The sequence below is a fragment of the Triturus cristatus genome, chromosome 3_2, assembly GCF_964204655.1.
Source record: "Triturus cristatus chromosome 3_2, aTriCri1.1, whole genome shotgun sequence".
Taxonomy (NCBI): Eukaryota; Metazoa; Chordata; class Amphibia; order Caudata; family Salamandridae; genus Triturus; species Triturus cristatus.
Window position 1 is genome coordinate 352,980,670 of NC_140584.1, and position 20,792 is coordinate 353,001,461.

Consider the following 20,792-nt stretch of genomic DNA (forward strand, 5'->3'; position numbering starts at 1 on the left):
TCAAGAACTTTAGACAAATGATCCCTGCGTTTGGAATTTTCAGACTGGTGACCATTATACTTGTTGGTAAGTTAATTGTAAACTCTTTAAATCATAAAACTGCCACACCAACATTTGTCAGTGATGTTTGACCCTCTGTGTAGCATATGTAAACATTTTATTCCACAGCAATATACATTTTTATTTTTATTTTACAATAACTACAGGCATTGTTTTTCCTAAAGCAAATCTCGTTACAATCCACCATTCCCTTCCCCATTTTGTTTATTTTTATACTTTTCTTTTATTTAGTATCCCATTTGGCCCATTAGAGATGCAAAAGCATCTTAACCTTCCAAATATAGTCAGGCATTAGTGCCCTCTGCTCAGTGTATTAACATGAGATAACGCCCTATGCTGCTGTTGTTGGCACCATGCAGGGAAAGTGTTGGCTTGAGAGGTTTTTAAAGCACTGCATAGCTTCTTGTGTAATCCCTAGAGCCCATTGGAATAGGGATTCATGTAAGGCATAATTATTTAATAATACTGGTGGTTGAATTAATTAGTCAGTCAGCCTGAAGAATACTGGAGCCTGCTGGCGAGGACACTGCTCCATGTATGCAAAAGTACTCAGTCAAAGAAGAGTACAAGGGCAAGGCCTAGTGTAACCTATAGTGGTAGTGGCAATGGCAGCTCTTAGGCATTTGTCAGGCAGGACAGAAGAACTGAGCAAAAGGTGTCCGATTTTGAGAATTAGTCTGTGGGATAAAGACTAACCATATGCCAGGTTGAGGAGGTTTGATTTGTGACATTCTATATTCGGAAAGTTAATTTCTAGTTTAGGATGTATGTGTAGAGTGGTTACTAAGAGGATCCCTGTTCAGAAAGAGGCATTCCTAGACATTTCAATTCTCTTGTCAGCTGTACTCTGAAGAGAGATTCTGGATGACAGACCTTGGACTTCTGGTTGGAACTTAAGGAACAAACAATTTAGCAGGCTGCAAGCGGCCATGTAAAGTGCTGAGGGGTTTTGAAATGCGGTCTTTATTTTGATTGGAGCCAGTGGAGGGACGTCTATGAAGATGTGATGTGTCATGGCACTTCAACCCGGAAAAGAGGCAGACGGGGTTCTGGGCTCTGGAGTTTTTAAAGTGTTTTAAGCCGTGTTCAGAGGTTCTTGCAGTAATTGAGGTGGGATTTTGTCGCAGAGGACCAGCATGCCTTCTTGAAAGAGGTACAGACTGTCAACTCCAGACTCACTTGAGAGAAAATTCTCAGCATCGGAGACATTTATCAAGTATAGGAGGAGCATTTAACAGATGTATGGGCATTTAACAAATAGGTCATTTAGGATTGAACTTGTTTTTACAGTGTTTAGTAACTAAAACGTTGAAACAAATAAAAATGAAAACATGTAGTTGAGGACCATTTAACATACATGTGAAAGCCACTTATCCAGTAACATGGATTGATTCCAATTACTTAACCTTAATAACTCACATCTACGTCAACGGTTAGGTAATGCATCCACATACGGGAGCCATTCTTCATTATGCCAGGAGGCAATCATACTGGACTGAGCATTTTCCCTTCGGGTATTGCCAATCCCGTTCTCTAGACTGTACCTTTATTTGGGACCGAAGTTCACTCCATGAGGTCTCAATTTCCACCTTCAGCGGCACATATTAAACTTCATGTCTATTCTCTTTCATTTTGGCATCACCTTAATCGCATTTCCTATAGTTGATGCCCCCTCTTCTTTCTCAAATATGTCATCATTTAAATCCTACACTCTACTCCTACTTTACTCTAGGAGCTATACCCCTGAATCAGTCCTAGTACTTCAGACTCTATCTATGCTCTATTACCTTTACCTTTACATAAACAACAGACATATACAATCAATCAATCAAACAGAGCATTTGTAAATCGCATTACTCACCCGTGAGGGTCTCAAGGCGCTAAGAGGGAGGTGTGGGGGGGGGGGGGGGGGGGTTGCTGCTACTGCTCGAGCAGCCAGGTCTTGAGAAGTCTCCTGAAGGGCAGCAGGTCCTGGGTCTGTCGCAGGTGGATGGGGAGGGTGTTCCATGTCTTGGCGGCGAGGTGGGAGAATGATCTGCCGCTGGTGGTCATTCTGTGGATGCGTGGAACGGTGGCGAGGTGCGAGGTCAGCGCTGCGAAGCTGGCGGTTCGGGGTGTAGAACGTGAGTCGTTTGTTGAGATATGCTGGTCCACAGTTGTGGACTGCTTTGTGAGCATGGGTGAGGAGCTTGAACATGATCCCCTTGTTGACGGGGAGCCAGTGCAGGTCTCTCAGGTGGGCTGTGATGTGGCTGTGGCGGGGGATGTCGAGGATGAGGCGTGCAGAGGCGTTCTGTATGCATTTAAGTCTTTTCTGGAGTTTGGCCGTGGATCCTGCGTAGAGGGCGTTGCCATAGTCCAGTCTGCTGCTGACAAGGGCCTGGGTGACTGTCCTTCTGTTTCCGGTGGGGATCCATCTATAGATCCTGCGAAGCATGCGGAGGGTGTTGAAGCAGGAGGAGGAGACGACGTTGACTTGCTGGGTCATTGATAGTGATGAGTCCAGGATGAACCCCAGGTTGCATGCGTAGTTGGTGGGTGTTGGTACAGCTCCCAGCATGGCCAGCCACCAGGAATCGTCCCAGCCAGAGGGGATGAAGGCGAGGATGAGGACCTCCATCTTGTGCGAGTTCAGTTTTAGGCGACTGTACTTCATCCATTCGGCGACGGCCTTCATTCCTTCGCGGAGGTTGGTTTTGGCGGTGGCGGGGTCCTTGGTGAGGGAGCTGGGCGTCGTCGGCGTATGAGACAATGTTGAGGTCGTGCGATCAGATGATGTTGGCGAGCAGTGCCATGTAGACGTTAAAAAGGGTTGGGCTGAGGGATGATCCTTGGGGTATGCCGCAGGTGATCTTGGTGGCTTCGGATCGGAATGGAGGGAGGTGGACTCTCTAGGTTCTGCCGGTGAGGAAGGAGGTGATCCAGTCCGGGGCTTTGTCGTGGATCCCTGCGTCGTGGAGGCGTGTGCGTAGGGTTTGGTGGCAGACGGTGTCGAAGGCGGCCAAGAGGTCCAGGAGGATGAGGGCCGCAGTTTTGCCGTTGTCCAGCAGGGTCCTGATGTCGTCGGTGGCGGCAATGAGGGCGGTTTCGGTGCTGTGGTTGCTGCGGAATCCGGATTGTAACGAGTCCAGGGTGTTGTTCTCCTCGAGGAAGCATGTCAGTTGTCTATTGACAATCTTCTCGATGACTTTCGCCGGGAACGGGAGCAGGGAGATGGGCCGGAAGTTCTTAAGGTCCTTTGGGTCCGTCTTGGGTTTCTTGAGTAGGGTGTTGATCGCGGTGTGTTTCTAGCTCTCCGGGAAGGTGGTGGTCTCGAAGGAGCCATTGAGGATCTTCTGGAGTTGGGGTGCGATGATGGAGCTCGCTTTGTTGAAGATGGGGTGAGGGTAGGGGTTGGATGGTGAGCCGGAGTGGATGGTGTTCATGATTTTGATGGTGTCGTTGACGTGGTTCCAGGAGAGCAGGAGGCCGGTGTGGCTGGGTGGCGGTGAGTCTGAGGTGTCGGCGGCTGTCGGGGGGGGGGGTCTGCGTGTTGAAGCTGTTGTGGATGTCTGCGATCTTGCGGTGAAAGAAGGTGGCTAGGGAGTCGCAGAGGTCTTGCGACGGCGGGATGTTGTTAGAGCTGGAGCTGGGGTTGGTGAGTTCCTTCATGATGTTGAAGAGCTCTTTGCTATTGTGCGCGTTGTTGTTGATGCGTTCCTTGAAGGAAGTCCTTTTGGCGGTTCGAATGAGTTGGTGGTGCTTGCGGCTGGCGTTCTTGAGGGTTGCGTGGTTGTCTGGTGTCTGTTCGTGGCGACACTTCTTCTTGAGTGTTCGGCAAGTCTGCATGGATGGCTGGAGGCCGGTGATGAACCAGATGGCCTTTCTGTTGGTATGTCTATTTGAGGGTTTCTTGATCAGGGCGAGAGTGTTGGCGCAGTCGCCGAACCATTGCCTGAGGTTGCGGGCGGCTGTGCCAGTGTCAGTGGGGTGGGTAGGTGGGTGACGGGCGAGGGTGGTGATTAGCTGATCTTCCGTGACCTTGTTCCAGCTGCGGTGGGGGATCCGTTGCGGGTGGTTGTGTGTGGTGTGTTTCTCGAAGGAGAAGTGGATACAGCGGTGGTCGGTCCAGTGGAGTTCGTAGGTGTGGCTGAAGGTGACGTTGTTGCTGGAGGAAAAGTGTGTGTCCGGCGGACTGGGTGGGTGTCGTGACGAGCTGTTTGAGTCCGAGGTTGACGAGCAGGGTGGTGGAGTTGCTGTTGTTGCTGTTGTTGGCGTTCTCGAGGTAGAAGTTCAGGTCTCCGAGGAGGATGTAGTCTGTGGATGCAAGGGCGTGCGTGCTGACGACGTCGGTGATGGAGTCGCTGAACTGTGGCCGGGGTTCGAGGGGTCTGTAGACGAGGGTTCCTCTGAGGGTGGTGTTGGGATCGATGTGGATCTGGAAGTGCAGGTGTTCAGCGGCGCTGAGGGTGTCTTCGGTGCTGGTTGAAATTCTGAGGGTATTCCTGTGGACGATGGCGATTCCTCCTCCTGGTCTGTTGGTGCGATTCCTGCAGGTGATCTTGTAGCCGTACGGGATGGCTATGTCAATGTCGGGCGCCGAGGAGGGGTTCATCCAGGTCTCCGTTAGGAAGGCAACGTCCGGGGAGGATGAGTCGAGTAGGTCCCTGAGTTCGATGGCGTGCTTGTGGACGGAGCGGGTGTTGAGTAGTATGCATCTGAGATGGTTGCGACCTGCCCTGGTAGAAGGGGCAGGACGTGCAGGTGTTCGGTGGCTGGTGAAGCTGCAGCTCCGGCAGGAGAAGGGTCCGTGGGTGAGCTTCAGGGTGGCCTGGAAGCAGGTGGATGATCGGCCGTCGTTAAGTTCGTGGAGGATGTTGGCGTCGTAGTGGCGGCGGGCGTCGTGACACTCGCAGGGGCCAGGGGGTCTGGTGCTGGACATGGTCCAGGCGCAGACGGGTACAGACAGGCTTGGGGTGGTGGGAGGGAGGAGCAGCTGGGAGACGGGTGCAGGAACGAATGGGCGAGCGAGGGGGTCAGGGTCGCAGGGGACGCAGCAGCGGGAAGGGGAAGTGGCAAAAAAAGGCTAAAAGGCAAAAAACAGAGAGCTACAGAGAAAAATAAATAGCAGAAAAAGGCAAATAGAATGAAAACAGCAGACAAGCAAAAAACAGGCAATTAGGGAAACAGAGAGAGCAGACACAGAATACTGACGGCACGAACTCGCGGCAGCAGTGAGAGCGGAACACGGGCACAGTCAGGTGGAGCTGTGCGGTGTGGGGAGCGACCTGCCTGGAAACAGGGTCAAGGGTCGCTCTCTTCACCGCGCAGCGGTCGCCATGAGAAGGGGAGGTGGGAGGGAGGAGCAGCTGGGTGGCGGGAACGAATGGGCGAGCGAGGGGGGCAGGGCAGCAGGGGACGCAGCGGCGGGAAGGGAAAGTGGCAAAAAAAAGGCTAAAAGGCAAAAAAAGAGAGCTACAGAGAAAAATAAAGAGTATAAAAAGGCAAATAGAATGAAAAACGGCAGACAAGCAGAAAACAGGCAATTAGGGAAACAGAGAGAGCAGACACAGAATACTGACGGCACGTACTCGCGACAGCAGCGAGAGCGGAACACAGGCACAGTCAGGTGGAGCTGCACGGCATGGGGAACGACCTGCCTGGAAACAGGGTCAAGGAACCCTTAACCCGTATCTATACACCTTAATTTGTTTCTTCTCTAAGTATACTCTACTGCCCGTAACCTTATTATATCTCTGTACCTCTGTTCCTATCCTAGCACCTCCAGCCCTGTTTTTAACTCTAGTAACGCAACCCCTACATATATCTAGCTACATAAACCATAATATGTCTATGCCTAGATGGATCCTTCCACTACCATCCTAATACCTTTAACACTGCGTATACCAAATTTCCACTATCTACTACCTATACCCTTGTACCTCTACCCATAGATATGACTGGATACTTTGACTTTTATCTATACCCTTGTTTCTCCCCTTCGCTTTTCCAGTAAAGTCCATACCTGTTGTCTTATGCATTTTTCTTCTCCCCTTCCTCCTTTCGCTAGAGCTTTTTGTTTCATATCTTTCAAATTGATCAAAATTAAGTTTCAGTGGCCTGGGGTAGTCAGGCTAGTGTTCGCCACTTTGGATTTTCCCTGAGATCAGGTAGAGTTGGTCATTCCTCCTAACCCAGGCTATAATTGGGAATCTGATGGAAGAGGAGAAGAAAGCTTCTACTCAGCATCTTAAAAATCACTCTTAACTTTCTTTTGTGGCAAAACACTTAGAAATATACCCTATTTTCAGATTGCTGCAAATCATTGGATAGTTTTTTTGCAAAATGTTATAGTTTTGAATGTATTTATCAGTCAGGCGGCGTGTATAAATTAGCTAGTTGCTATCGATTGCTACTTCAGTAAGAACTGACTACTGATTTTGTTTACTCCCAGATGTTTTCTCATAGCTATGTTTTCTTTTTTTTAGTTGGAACAGATGTGGGATTTGCACTATACAGAAGATTTATATCTCATGCCACTGGCCCTCCGGTAAGCTCACTGAACTTTTATTGTTCAGATACATGTTGGCAATTAATATTCTGTAATAAAATGTTTTTCAAGTGTAAATGGTTACTGAGAGATTGTCGGGGACACTGAAGTCACCATTTTGTGGAAAAACAATTCTTGGTTGTATGTTAAGGCGATTGGGCCACCTGCTCTGCAGACTGGTATGTGTAGGTGGGCTGTCTACATGGGGGAGTGGTAACCTCAAGATGGAGCTCCCTACATCCACATTTATCGAATCCCCAATACATTGTCTCTTCCTCTGTCTAGCAACAGACATATTAGTGATATTCAACTCAAACCCATCTTAAACTATTTGGGCGTACGAACGGAAATTTGCTTTCCACTCTTTAAGAATAATCTCTCTTCACAACATTTTCAGGGCCACATTTTCAAAGATTTTGCATCGGGTTTGCGTCACTTTTTTGCTGCAGACCTGATGCAAAATCTTTTGTGGTAGTTGCAAAGCAACACAGTTGGTAATTTGCAATGCTTTGTAAAAAAAAAATAACGCAGTGCATTGTGCTGCCTTGCGTTACTCTGTGTCTGGTAGGCATTATATGGGTGGTGCATTGGTGTTTTTGTGCATCCACCCATGGATTTTGACTCAAACCTTTATCTACAAACACTTGTAGACATGGGTTTACACCAAAATGGTGCGCCTGCCTGAAGCTGTCATACAACTGAGAAATATTGTAATTTCTCCTCGTTATTTCCTCTTTGCATCTGTGCTTCAAAGAGGAAATAGCCCCAAAGCTTGCACTATGGCATAAGAGTGCCTGCATTGGCAGTGGGCAGCCACACATCCATCAGCGCATGGAGAAAGCAGAACTGCACCATTTCTTTGAAGATATTGTGCAGTTCTGCTTGCTTCCGTTCATGCAATGAAGCGTTGCGTGAACTCTACAAATATGCCTCTTAATGTGTAAGGCGGGACACATTGTTATACTTCATGACAACTTTAGCACATGGGTGAGTGCAACAGGAAGGGGGTGAGGAGAAGCACATTGGCGATCATGAGCATCACGGAGGACAGGGGAGGAGAGAAAAACACGAGGGATACAGCTCCAAAACACATGCGTTCTCATGAAGTGCTTAACATAAAATGAAAAATAGTGCTTGAAAAGGAAGTAGAGATGCTAGCCAATCAAGAGATGGTAAAGAAGCAGGGCTCCGTGGGAGGGACAAGCAGTACTGACAAGCCGGGACATGGAGAAGAAGCAGGCAAATGAGAGTGACAGGAAAGTTAACCAATGATACACAATTGCTCAAAGCCCCCTCTGTTATTAGTAAGCAACAGTATGTCTGGCTACAGACAGTGCATGTTCAGTCTATTAAGCTCGACCTAAAAAGGCAGAAAGTCAGGACTTACATTTTTTTCCATTTCACAAGTCTGCCAGTGGCACTATGGTTTAAGATACCATCAGCAATTTTTGGCTTTTCATCAAACAGCATACTGTATTGTTGGGATTGTAGTTTTGCTTCTAACAGTGTTATTAAGGACTGTAAATCCTAGCATGCAAAGCACTGTTGGATAAAATGCCAACATTGACTACAGGTGTTATACATGTCATGAAGCCACTTGTCAGCTATTTTAATCTTTTGGATCTAATCTTTTCTATGTGAAAAAACGCTTCTTTCACACATAAACCAAAATTAAACTCTGCTATCAATTTTGTGAAGGTTCACACTTTCATTCACTACATTAATAAAAAAAAAGCATTGGCAATTCAAATAGTTTTTTCTTTTGTGTAGTGGAAAGTTTTATACTGAGCTTTACAACACAACAAAGGTACAAAATGGGCAGCAGCAGCAGCTCAACCTTCTCTAACACTATGGGGCAGATTTATGAGGCCCGTTGCGCCATCGGAACGTCACTTTTTGTGACGTTCCGTGGCGCAGAAGCCTGCGTGATAGTTATCAGGCAGCACTGAGCCACTTTTTTTGGCTTAATGCTGCCTCATAAATATCAGTCCCTTTAACGCAGTGTTCTGCGTTAAAGGGGCGTGCAATGGGTGTTGCTGGGGGCGTTCCCAGCAACATCCATGGCCTTTTGACACTGCCCCAGATTTACGAGAAATCGTAAATCTGAGGCAGCGCCAAAAGCTTCCGCCTCCCCAGGGGAGGCGTAAGGGAGGCGCAACGGGGAGAAATATCTTTATTTCTCCTCGTTTTTCCTTTTTCTATGTGTGCTGCATTCTGCAGCACCCATACAAAGAGGAAAAACCTCTTGTGATTTCTTTTGTACAGAAAGGTTTCCCTTCCTGTACAAAAATATTCATCTCCGCAACGCAGGCACCCTTGCACCATGGTGCAGAGGTGCCTGCGTTGGCGCAGGCAGCCCATTGTGCGCCGGCGCAGGGGAAAAGGACAGGAATGCGATGCATTTTATAGATACGGCGCATCCCTGCCCTTTTCTTTTGCCGTAGGGAAGCGCAGCAGGAAGGCCTGCTGCGCTTCCCTACGGCAAAACCTCATAAATCTGCCTCAAAGTGTAAAAAAATGACAGATAACAGTAATAAAAGAAATATCATACGGTTCTCCCACACATACAGAACAGGTAAAACACAGGTAGCTAACACACTAAAGATGACATAAGAGGTTAAATTACTTTTGTACATTCTCTCCGTAAATAGACTTAAACACTTAAACATACAAGTAGTACAATACTCTTGGAAGAAAGAACCAAACCTCTTACTGAATTACCATACCCTAATGTACTCACCAAGGATGATGAACCGTGTCCTTCTTAGTGTAATATACTTCATTAATGGGTGCCACATCTAGCACGAGGAAGCATCCCAGAGTACTACTGTCAAATTCCTGTAGTGTCTTATTTATTGATTCTTTAGTTTAAGGGAGGTTATGCTCCTTATACTATTATTTATGTTCTCCCTCTGTTAAACTCTCAGACATATATTAAAATTATATAGAGTTGAGCTAAAAATGTTTTTTATTGGTGTCTCTCTACTACAAGATTAAAATAGGAGATTTGGGCAATGGACTTCTCATTACCATCAATTGGTTGCAAAAAGAATATTGCCCGTAAGTGCTCAGGTGTCTTCCTCTGGACTATAGCTCTAGGTATCTCTTATCAAATATTGTGAAACAGTGCCTGGTTCTTAATTAATTTAATGCAAGTGCATTCAATATATCATTTGCTTTTTCATGAGACTGGACAAGAGCAGTGGAAAGAGACATCTTCGTAGAATAGGTAGAGGCTGGGCAGAAACAGTGCAAACTTCCCTTCATCAGTTGACAGCAGAGCTAAGACAGTAGCAATGCAGGCTTTCCCCATCACAAGATAGATTCAAAATAGAAATCAGACAACAGCAGTGAAATATTTCCTTTCTTGCAGAACCAGTATGTCATAGCAAGCTTCCCTCTCACAGAAGACTGCAAATACAATATTCCATTCATCACTGTACAGCTAAAGCCAGGCAAAGTAGTACCAGCTTTCATTGCTCACAGAATGTGTACTGTTAAGGCGTGAGTGACAAGTACGTTACAGACAGACCTCTGGAGCAGGTTCTGAACACACTGAGAGGAATGCAAAGGTGGATGAATCAGTGCATATACGAGTTATGACACCATTCCCGCTTAGGTTATACTCTACAGCCGCAATCTGGAAGTTCTTCCGCTATCATTTAGAAGCCTGTGGTCCGTGCTGTAACTCTTTTTGTCATATCTTGAGGGCTTGCTGCTGTCAGTTCATGTAGATCCTACAGCTGCCTTTTGCATGCTCCTTTGCCGATGAAACTTAGATCTCAAAAGATGAGCTTGTGCTAAAACAACACCTTCCCTACTGATGGTGTGAAAGGGAATGTAGGTAGAGGCATATGTCTGATGTGACAAGCCTCTATGTTGCTATTTTGTTTTCCCTCTCCATTGCTCCTTTTGCGTCAATATTCCTCCTCTTGATATTAAATATTCCCACTGTTCGATGGCATGTGTGGCTATAGATACACATGCTCTGCATACTCCTGCCATCTAGTGTTGGGTCGGAGTTGTTCAACTTGATTTTCTTCAATGAACTCTTTTCAGTCATGAGGGAGAGGGACTCCTCCTCTCTGTAATATTGCGCATGGGCATTGACTCCTTTGTTAGATTCTTTTCTCTCCGCCGTCGGGTTCAGACGTGTGTGTCTCTCCTCCGTGTCCATCTCCGTTCGGTACGAGTCTTCGGTCCTATCCTGTCTTCGACGGTATAGTGTATCTCCATCATGCTTTTTCCATTCCTGACCCGCTTGAAAACCTTTGTCGGTTCGGACTTTAACTGATCATCCTTCAGGTTGCTGCCCGTCTCGGGCCAGCCCTTCCATGTGCACCGTCGGTACGGAAGATGTGATCCTGATGGAATGATCACCTTTTCGATTTTGCCCGCAGTGTCACACCAAATATCCTCACACTGATCAACACCAGGTGTGTAACCTTTTCCTCTCGGCCGATCACCATGAGGCTAACTAAGACGCCTGGAAGTCTTTCAGATTGAAAAAGACACTTCGCGATCAAAAGGCACGTCGACTGGAGGTGTATAGCCGTAGTGAAGATGATACTTCTGACATCTTCAGTGATGAGCATACCCAGGAAGAGGCTGCTGTCAAAGAGGAAGTAGGGATGTTCTCTGTCGAAGAGATCTCCAGCTCCCATGCGGAGCAGGAACTGGAATACCCCCTGCCACTTGGGCAGTGCATAAGTACTGTCGCCCCAGACCCTGCTCCAACCAAAAAGACTTCCAAACACTCGCCTTTTCCACTTTTAGAGGTCACCGGACATGTTCGGATCGGAAAAGAGAAATCTTAGGCCCTGCCTTCTGGCCCAGCCCCAAAAACTTCTACTAAGGCTAAGTCCTCGAGTTCGACCTGCTTGGATCAAGCACATTCTTCAGTCTCCGCTAAGCCTTCGGGACCGACGTAGCAACCAGCTCCATTTCCTTTGGTGCAGGACAAAAAATATATACGAAAGTCTCAATTCCAAAATTGATCGAACCAAAACCCTTGAAGCAATCTTCGGTTTCCATGTGCCAAGTCAAGCCAATACTAGAAAAAATGCACATTAGACAGAAAGCACAGGGTAAATTATAGCCTCTCCTCCACTAAAGAGGCAGTTAACTTTTGAGGAGGAATTCGCCACCCCTATACCTCTCAAAAAGAGGACAAGGGACAAGGCTACCAGCCCTGCACATCATCCTCCACCACCACTGCCACCCCCTCCTCAACCTCTTTCAGCAGCACCACCTCCACCATCACCTCCTCCTTATCCACATCAGGACAATACACCTCCAGGTTCACCCACAGGGGGATAGGAGATCCATTAGGAGTCCCTGATCCTTGGGATGCTTATGATACAGAACCCATAACGCCCAATGACCCAGATCTTTACCCAGTTCGCCCCTCCCCTCCTGAAGATGCTACTGCTTACCAGCAAGTGATCACTAGGGCATCTCCTTATCATGAGTCCAACTTCATACAGAGTCACTGGAACTGGACTTCCTCTTTAATACACTGTCATCCACTCATAAAGACACACCGTTTCTGCCTATTCTCCCTGGCATGTTGCTAAACGCTGATGACATATTTAAAGAGCCAGTGCATGCCTGCATGATAACCTCACGGGAAGATAAAAAATATAAAGTGCCTCCCTCCGACCCCCTTTTCATATGTACTCAGGTGACATCAGCCTCCATCGTTGCTACCACAGTTCGTAAACAAGCCAATAGTCAGGCAACTGGCAATATGCTACCTCCTGAAAAGGAGAGCAAACATATTGATGATGCTGGTGTTAAACGGTAGCGGCAGTTTCAGTCGGTAACCTTTCAAGTATTGCCCGGCAGTAATCGCCTCTTATACCATTCGATAATTTACCAATGAAAGAGGCAGGCGCCGGAGACTGGAAGGCAGGAAACAAAGTTTTATTCCGTCGGAGCAGAACACATCAGATCAGACAGCAAGGTATCGTCACGAGGTGCTCTAACTGCATCTCTGAGACCTGGTCTCTTATACACACGTTTATGACTTTATTGCAGGGTTATCATACATGGCACATTCTTGAGATCACTTTGATGTATGAAAGAACATTCTCAGAATCCCTGGCTCAGATCCGATCCCACGCATAGCTACAGTAGAAGTTCTCACCCCACCCGCAGTAGGAGATGGCTATCACACAGCAGGATATTCCGCCAATTCCCGGGGGCGTGTGTGACCGGTCGGGTCTCAGGGGGTGGGGGGCCTTGATCTACTGTAATCCCTTTGATGTGGGGCGTTTCCCTTACAGTAGGGGCAATAAACTGCATCCGCAGGGCTAGGTGATGGCCTGGGATCGGTTCGGACAATGGGGCGCAGAGGAAGGGGGTTATCAAAAGAGATGCATGACCATGTATGGGATGTCGGTCAGGCGTGGGATGCGGTTCCATGGCAGGGTCGCGCAGAAGGAGAGGGTTTATGGCCCGTGTATGAGAGAGCGGGGGTGGCCGGCGCGCGGGGGATGCTTGCAGCACCAGGGGGACGCGCTAGCGATCGGCAATGAGCAGGGAGAGACCAGGGTGCCTAAAATGGCTGCCGTGCGCTTTTCCTGTGTGTCGCGCTGGGGAGAGACAAGATGGCGCAGATAATGTTCAGTTTGCAAGCTAAATTTCCACACTGGAAGCTGCCAATCATTGGTGCATTGCCGATTCCCAAGCCCTACTTACATGTTACGATAGGGCCCACTGTGATGAAATGGAAAAACTGCTGCAGCATCTTCCAGAGGAATATAAAAAAAAAAGGATCAACAAACTGTTTCACAGGGTCAGGCCATCACTAATAACTCCATTAGATATGCCTTAGATGCAGCAGACACAGCAGTTAGGGGCATTAATACTAGCATACCTCTCAGGGACATGCCTGGCTCAGATGCTCAAGTTTTAAAAATGCCTTTTGACAAAGAACATCTATTTGGCCCTCAAGTAGACTCCACATTAGATAAAATGAAAAAAGATACCAATACACCGAAAACTATGGGTGCCTGACAAACTCCTACACTTTGCGGCTTCTTTTGCCACTCCGGCTACAAGAGTGGGTACACATCCATCGCCACAGATGTCTCCACTTCTCAGCAGAAGCAGGGCCAATCCACCTACACTAAAGGGTTTCATAGAGGGTGCTTTAGGGGTAAGAACAACAAAGGAAGAGGGAGGGATGCTTCAACACGTGGTGCAGCCTCCACTGCCAAACAGTGACTTACCAATCCTTCCCCTTCACTACATAACACCTGTATTGGAAGACTACAGTTTTTTTACCCAGTCTGGGAATCTATCCCAACAGACCAATGGGTACTAGCCTTTATCCACATAGCTACTGTCTGGAACTTATTACCACACCACACAGCATCCCACCTCGCAATCACAGGTTATCACAGGTTCACCCAACACTGCTAAAACAAGGGGTCCAAGCCCATTCTTCTCAAAGGGGCTATATATTGAGACCCCCTTCAACAACAAGGCACATGGGTGTATTCCCTGTACTTTCTAATTCCAAAGAAAGGCGGGTCACTAAGACCAATCCTAGACCTCAGACCTCTCAACTGCAACATCCTATCAGAACACTTTTACATGGTCACTCTACAGGATGTCATTCCACTTCTACAATGTTATGGCCACTCTGGACCTAAAGCATGCTCATCCTGCTCACTCCAAATTCCTCGGGTTTGTCATAGCAGGAGAAGACTACCAATTCAAAGTTGTCCCATTCGGGAATACTACCACACCAAGGGTCTTCTCAAAGTGTCTACCAGTGATAGCAGCACATCTATGATGACAAAACATTTATATATTCCCATACTTGGATGATTGGCTAATCAAAGCCAGCACTCATCAACAAGATCAGCAACACATACAGCTAACAGAAGACCTGCTCCACCAGTTGGGGTTCACCATCAATGTCCCCAAATCTCACCTTCAATTTCAACCATACTGAGGAGCAATTCTCAACACAAAGTTTGGGTTAGCTGACCTCAATCCTGCTCGGATACAGAATTTTCAGATACTTCTACCTCAATTCTAGCTGAACAAAACTCTCAGTTTGTACTGTCATGTGTCTAAGGGGCATGGTGGCATCTTGCACTGGTATAGTTCCCAACAGAAGACGACACATGCGCCCACTACAGCAATGTCCCTCTCATCAGTGGTCTCAGGCATAGGGTCACCACCAGGATCTAGTGTTAGTGTCTGCCAAACTCATCTCTGCAATGACGAAACCCCAACAATCTGTTGAAAGGGCGGCCTTTCTTGGACCTGTACCTCAAATCAATAGATGCTTCAGAGAAACCTCATAATACAAGGTGTGTGGGATGCCAAACATCAATCTCTACACATCAATTACTTGGAATTTCCGGCAGTACTCCTTGCACTGAAAGTGTTCCTTCCCCATCTATCTCACAAGTTTGTTCTACCCCGGAGTAACAATATGACCGCAATGTACTATCTACAAAAACAGGGGGCGAACACGGTCTTCTCAGTTGTCACACCTCTCTCAGCCCATATGTAACTGTGCTCTTTACCATCACGTTCATTTGTTGGCAGATTATCTGCTGGGGATGTTCAACAATCTTGTGGACCTGCCTAGCAGGATGCACCAATACATTCACGAAAGGGAACTCCACTAATAAATCCTCCTTCCCTAGCTTCAAAAGTGGGGGATTTCTCACGTAGACCTGTTTGCCACAGCTGAAAATACCAAATGCCCAAACTTCGCACCCAGGTTCCCAATTCCAGTATCCAAAGGCAACGCACTATAAATGAGTTGGTCATGGATATTTGCCTATGCTTTTCCACCTCTCCTGCTCCCTCTCCCTCTCATTCCATTTCTGTTTCTGAGGCTCAGACAAACATAACTCACCATGGTCGTTGTAGCTCCTACCTGGGCACGCCAGCCCTTTTTCGCAACACTACTAGATCTCTCAGTAGTCCCACGTGAGAAGTTCCCCAAAACATGAGAAGCTTCTCACTCAGGATCAAGCACAAATAAGACACCCATACCCCAAAATGCTCAAACTAGCAATTTGTCTCCTGAGATCTTAGAGTTTTGTTATTTTAACTTACCATCAGAATGCATGGATAATCTTATACAGGCACGGAGACCCACAACTAGAGTCTGTAATGCTGCAAAATGGAAATGTTTGGTTTGCTACTGCCAACCTAATCAAATCAATCTTATCAAAGCCAATGTACAGGACATTACTTGCTACTTTCTTCATTTGCAGAAGTCCAATTTAGCTTACTCTTCTATTCGATTGCATCTTCCTGCAATAGCTGCCTATCTCTACAATAGACAGCATCCATCACTCTTCAGAATGCCAGTCATTTAAGCATTCATGGAAGAACTCAAACAAGTTATTTCACCTCGTGTATCCCCAGCACCCTGTTGGAACCTAAACATTGTTCTTACTAGGCTCTAGGGTCCACCTTTTGAGCCTTTGCACTCGTGTCCACTTCAATTTCAATCATGGACAGTGGCATTTCTGTTTGCCATTACCTCACTCAGGCAAGTTAGTGAGCTCCAAGTATTAACCTTAGAAGAACCATACTTTTAAATATATAAATACAAATTGGTATTTTGGACTAATCCTAAATTCCTACCAAAGGTAGTTTCTCAGTTTCATCTTTACAATCCATTGAGATACCTGTCTTTTCCCCTAATCCTGATTCGGTGGCAGAAAGAGCTCTCCATACCGTAGATGTAAAAAGAGCACTCATGTTCTATATAGATAGAACTAAAACCTTCAGAAAAATGAAGCAACTCTTTGTAGTCTTTTCTCCATCTCATAAAGGCAACACTATAGGCAAGTCATGCATAGCCAGATGAATAGTAAAATGCATTCAATCTTGCTACATTAACAGCCAAAAGACCTTTACCTGTAACTTCCAAAGCACATTCTACTCGTACAAATATAGCAACTATGTTATTTTTTAAGAAATATACCCATAGCTGAAATTTGTAAAGCAGCTCCATGGTCTACACCACGTACATTTACTAAACACTACTGTGTAGACATGTAATCACGCCAACAAGCCAATGTAGGTCAGGCAGTGCTACCAGCCATGGCCCGTGCAGGTAAAAGCGGTGGGGTGGGCATTTTCGACAGACGACCTCGAGGGAAAATTAAATAAATAATTAATTTTCCCTTGAGGTCGTCTGTTGAAATCCCCCTCCACCCGGCCCCACCGCCCTACCGCTTTTATCTGCACAGGCTGCAGCTGAGTGGTATGTACTAAACTTCTTCAACTCCCACACACTAGCCACTGCTTCTAAAGAGGGACTGCTTTACTGTCTAAGCAGAGCATGTGTATCTTCAGCCACACATGCCATCGAACAAATGTTGTTACTTAACCCTGTAAGCATCTGTTCGAGGCATGTAGTGCTGTAGATTTACATGCGCCCTCCCTCCTCCCCGGATGCTTGTATCCATTGCAGTTATGTTTTACACACTTCTTTTCTCGTAGACATCTTTATTCTGACACTTTCCTTACACTCCTTTCTCACCTGCCTGCGGGAAAACAATCCAACAAAGGAGTTGATGCCCATGCGCAATATTTGCGAGAGGAGGAGTCACTCTACCTCATGACTCGAAAGACTTCTTCAGAGAAAAACAAGTGGCACAACTATGAACCAACAATGATGGCAGGAGTATGCAGAGCATGTGAATCTACAGCACTACATGCCACGTACAGATGCTTACAGGGTAAGTAACATAATCTTTCTCTCTCTCACTTTCTCTCTATCGAGTCTGTACCTCTATCCATTTACTACCTGTCACCTTTTCTATTCCCCTCTCTCTTGCTCATGTTAACCTCTTTGGCTTGCATTCTCTTCCCTAAGGTTTCATTTGTATTTGTTTTTTTCCATCTTTTGTTTTACCCTACACTCCCTCAAACTTTATTCACACCTATCTCTCTTCCATCCCAGTTTAATCTATTACTCATATCTTCTCTCACGCTGTTCTAATTATTCTTACTCTCACCCCTGTTTCTCACCTGTCCCACTCTTAATTCATCCTCTTACTTTCCACATCCCTCAACACAAGGATGTTTGCCATCCTAGATCAAAGTATGTCACTGTAGCACCCTATTTAGCAATGGCGCCACGTTTACTGCTTGCACTGATCATATGACACCCCAGCCTGGTGGCAGCCTAGAAATCCTCCTAATATTATCATCCCAAAGTATTATCCCTACTCTCCCCTGTGTCTCACAACATCTCGCTTTTGAATTCTTTAAAAAATAATTTATCTTACTTTCTCTTCTTAAACACATTACCCTCACACTTCCCTTTCTCATTGCTCTACCTCCCGTTCTCTATCTCACTTACAACCTCTTTCACAAGTTTCACGTTTCATTGGCACACTTATTCCTATCCATCATCTGGCATTGTGCTTTCTCTATTGTTCTCACTTTTCACAATGCATCACACACACACACACACACCATTAGCATAATGAAACTAGAGGGGACCCCCTGTAAAGTCCATAGAGGGGCCCCCCCTCGATTCGGACCGAGTCAGCAGCTCCCAGCCGCTGCTTGTGCACAGTGCCGGTGGGGGGCCCCTGGAGGTATGGGGCCCCTGCGCTCTGCTGGGGCTGCGAGGGCTATTGTTATGACACTGACACACACACATGCACACACATTCACTATTCTTGCTGACAGTCATCTTACTATCATAACTCATAAATTCCTTTATCACTTCTTCTTTTCACATATAATCTAGTCTCACCTTCTTCCCTCACCCTTCTTTCAAAGATCCTCTTTCCTGTCCTACACACTTACCTTCTCATCCCATTATCACTCATACATACTCTCACATCCTCACATCTCATTGGAAGGCTTCTCTTGCAAATGCACATGCACAAAATACATTCTTTCAAGTCCTCCTTTTCCTCACAAACCCAACTTATTTGATTGTTCACACATTTAACTCCCTTACACTGTCCCTCTCTTTCTCACATACTGTTTTGCACAATCACTTTCACCTTCTCGCTCTCTCACTTACACATACATGCCACTCTTAAGGATGGCTTTTTTTTCTTATGGTTCCTATCACCAGAACAAATTAAGGGGCATATTCACAAGCCCCTATTGCTGCAGGAGCGTCACTTTTTTTTTAGGTTCCTGTGGCGATAGGTGCTTCGGCCTATTTACTAGGCAGTGGTAAGCCACTTAATGTGGCATAATGCTGCCTTGTAAATAAGACACCCTTTCATGCTATACGTAGCGTGAGAGGGATGGACAATGAGTGTTGTGGTGGGCGTTTCGCCGCAACACCCATGGATTTTGACGCTGCCCATATTTACAAGGGTGGCGTAAATATGGAGCAGTGCCACACTTAAGACCAAAAAAACTGTCTTAACATGGCGAAACGAGGAGAAATGCTTTATTTCTCCTCGTTTTTGCTCTTTCTATGTGTGCTACATTGTGCTGCACACATAAAAACAGCAAAATGCCATGCATTATTGGTTATGTGGAGGAAGGTGGTCCTTTCTGCACATAACCAATCATGAAGAGAAAATCCAAACCAGGATGATTTCAAGATGAAACATGGATGTTTCATTCTGAAAATGAACCAATATGTAGATTTTCTGGCCTTTTATATATTGCTGGAGTTTGTGTTGATGTTGTAGCTTTCCACATATTGAGAAGTAGCTGTAACCTAGAAGGACATTGTTACCAGAAGCAGCCCAGCCACGGCTTAAGTAATTACGCTTTAGACATGGACAGAACTACCAACCTCTCTGAAAAGTTTTGACTCTGCGTGCACCAGGTGCTATGCAATCCCAGCCTCAGTGTTGCACCTGCTCAAAGTGGTGAGGGCCACCACTGCACCCACTAACTGTTTTCCACTCCACCTCTCAGTCCTGGCCCCCAGAAGCCACCTCACCACATTTCATTGAGCCTCTTCCTGTGTTTTGCTGCCCCTCATGCACCCAAGCTGCTAGGGAATGTAAATGCAAACATCACAGCCCAAGCTGGGGAGGAGACACAGTAAACACTCAAACTGCGCAAGCATTCTGTCTGAAAGTTAGGAACTATTGTTTTTCTACCGTGCAAATATGCCAAAAACGAATACTTTGCACGTGTTGTTGCTCTAATATTGCCTTGCACTATATTATGTTTACATTGTTTTTAATTTGTACTTTCTGTCCCTCTAGGTGTCCTTTGTGGCTCACATAGGAGGAGGCCTGGCGGGTATGACCATCGGTTACGTGGTCTTTAGCAGCTTTGACAAGAATTTGATCAGGGACCCCCGTTTCTGGATTTGTATAGCGGCGTACACCGTCTGCGTCATATTTGCTGTATTTTTCAACATCTTCCTCTCGCCAGCTGCGTAAAGGACAGAAAACCAGCAAGAGACTTAAAAGCACAAAATATGTGCATAGACAACAATAACAATGTTTACAAAGTCAGTTCCAGAACAGCTCCAGGGCACCAGCAGCCCCCGGATGAGGGGGGCGCTACACTGTTCACCACAAAGGGGGCTCCCTCGGCTGGCCAGCTAAAAACACATAAAACACTCAGAAGCAGCAAGGCAGTTAGGCGATGTGTAATAGGGGCCCCCTCACCTTACATTGCAGGGGGGGGCCTGAGGTTTTGTTACGCCACTGGAACAGCCATCTGTGCAATTAGTAAATAGCCCTCTTGCGTCAAGAGCAATGACATCCTGGACAGACCATGGCTATTTATTTTCATTCCTTGAGTTACAGAACACACACACTTCTAAATCTCAGAAGCACACATGCCATAAACTCTAAAGTGAGATTCAAACTGTGTTTTTATTTTGATTAGGTATTTTGTAGCAATTTTTATACTGATATAAGATCGTTGGAAACGTAAGCAATGTATATTTTTTTGTAAACTGAATAAACTGTTACATTTTTGGGTGGATGTCTATTATCTACTTAAGCATCACTTTTTCCTAGTTTTGTTGTTCATCAAGTTGCTATGGTTTTAGTACCTGCTTACACCTGGATCATTGTTCTTGTTTCATATTGTTGGGACAGGAATGTCCCCTGCACTGAGTGTAAGGTTACTTGTGAAACTGGTATCTTGACTTTTTGTTTGACCCTGACTTCATGATAATTTAATATGTGTGCCAAAGCCTAGATCTGTCCTTGGTTAGGTGAGATGCAGAATCTGTTCGCCCACAGAAGAGCAGTAGCGGCCT

General features: G+C 46.2%; 1 protein-coding gene across 2 annotated transcripts in view; it reads left to right on the forward strand.

Moving 5' to 3' along the window:
* The window catches only part of RHBDL2 (rhomboid like 2), a 129,826-nt gene extending 109,310 nt beyond the window's left edge, over positions 1-20,516 (forward strand). For both annotated transcript variants that reach the window (XM_085646820.1, XM_085646819.1), the window contains exons 6-8: positions 6-66; positions 6,528-6,589; positions 19,780-20,516. In XM_085646820.1, the coding sequence (XP_085502946.1) occupies positions 6-66; positions 6,528-6,589; positions 19,780-19,959 (303 nt within the window). In that variant the 3' untranslated portion in view covers positions 19,960-20,516. The remainder of the gene's footprint in view (positions 1-5; positions 67-6,527; positions 6,590-19,779) is intronic.
* Positions 20,517-20,792: the final 276 nt, after the last annotated feature.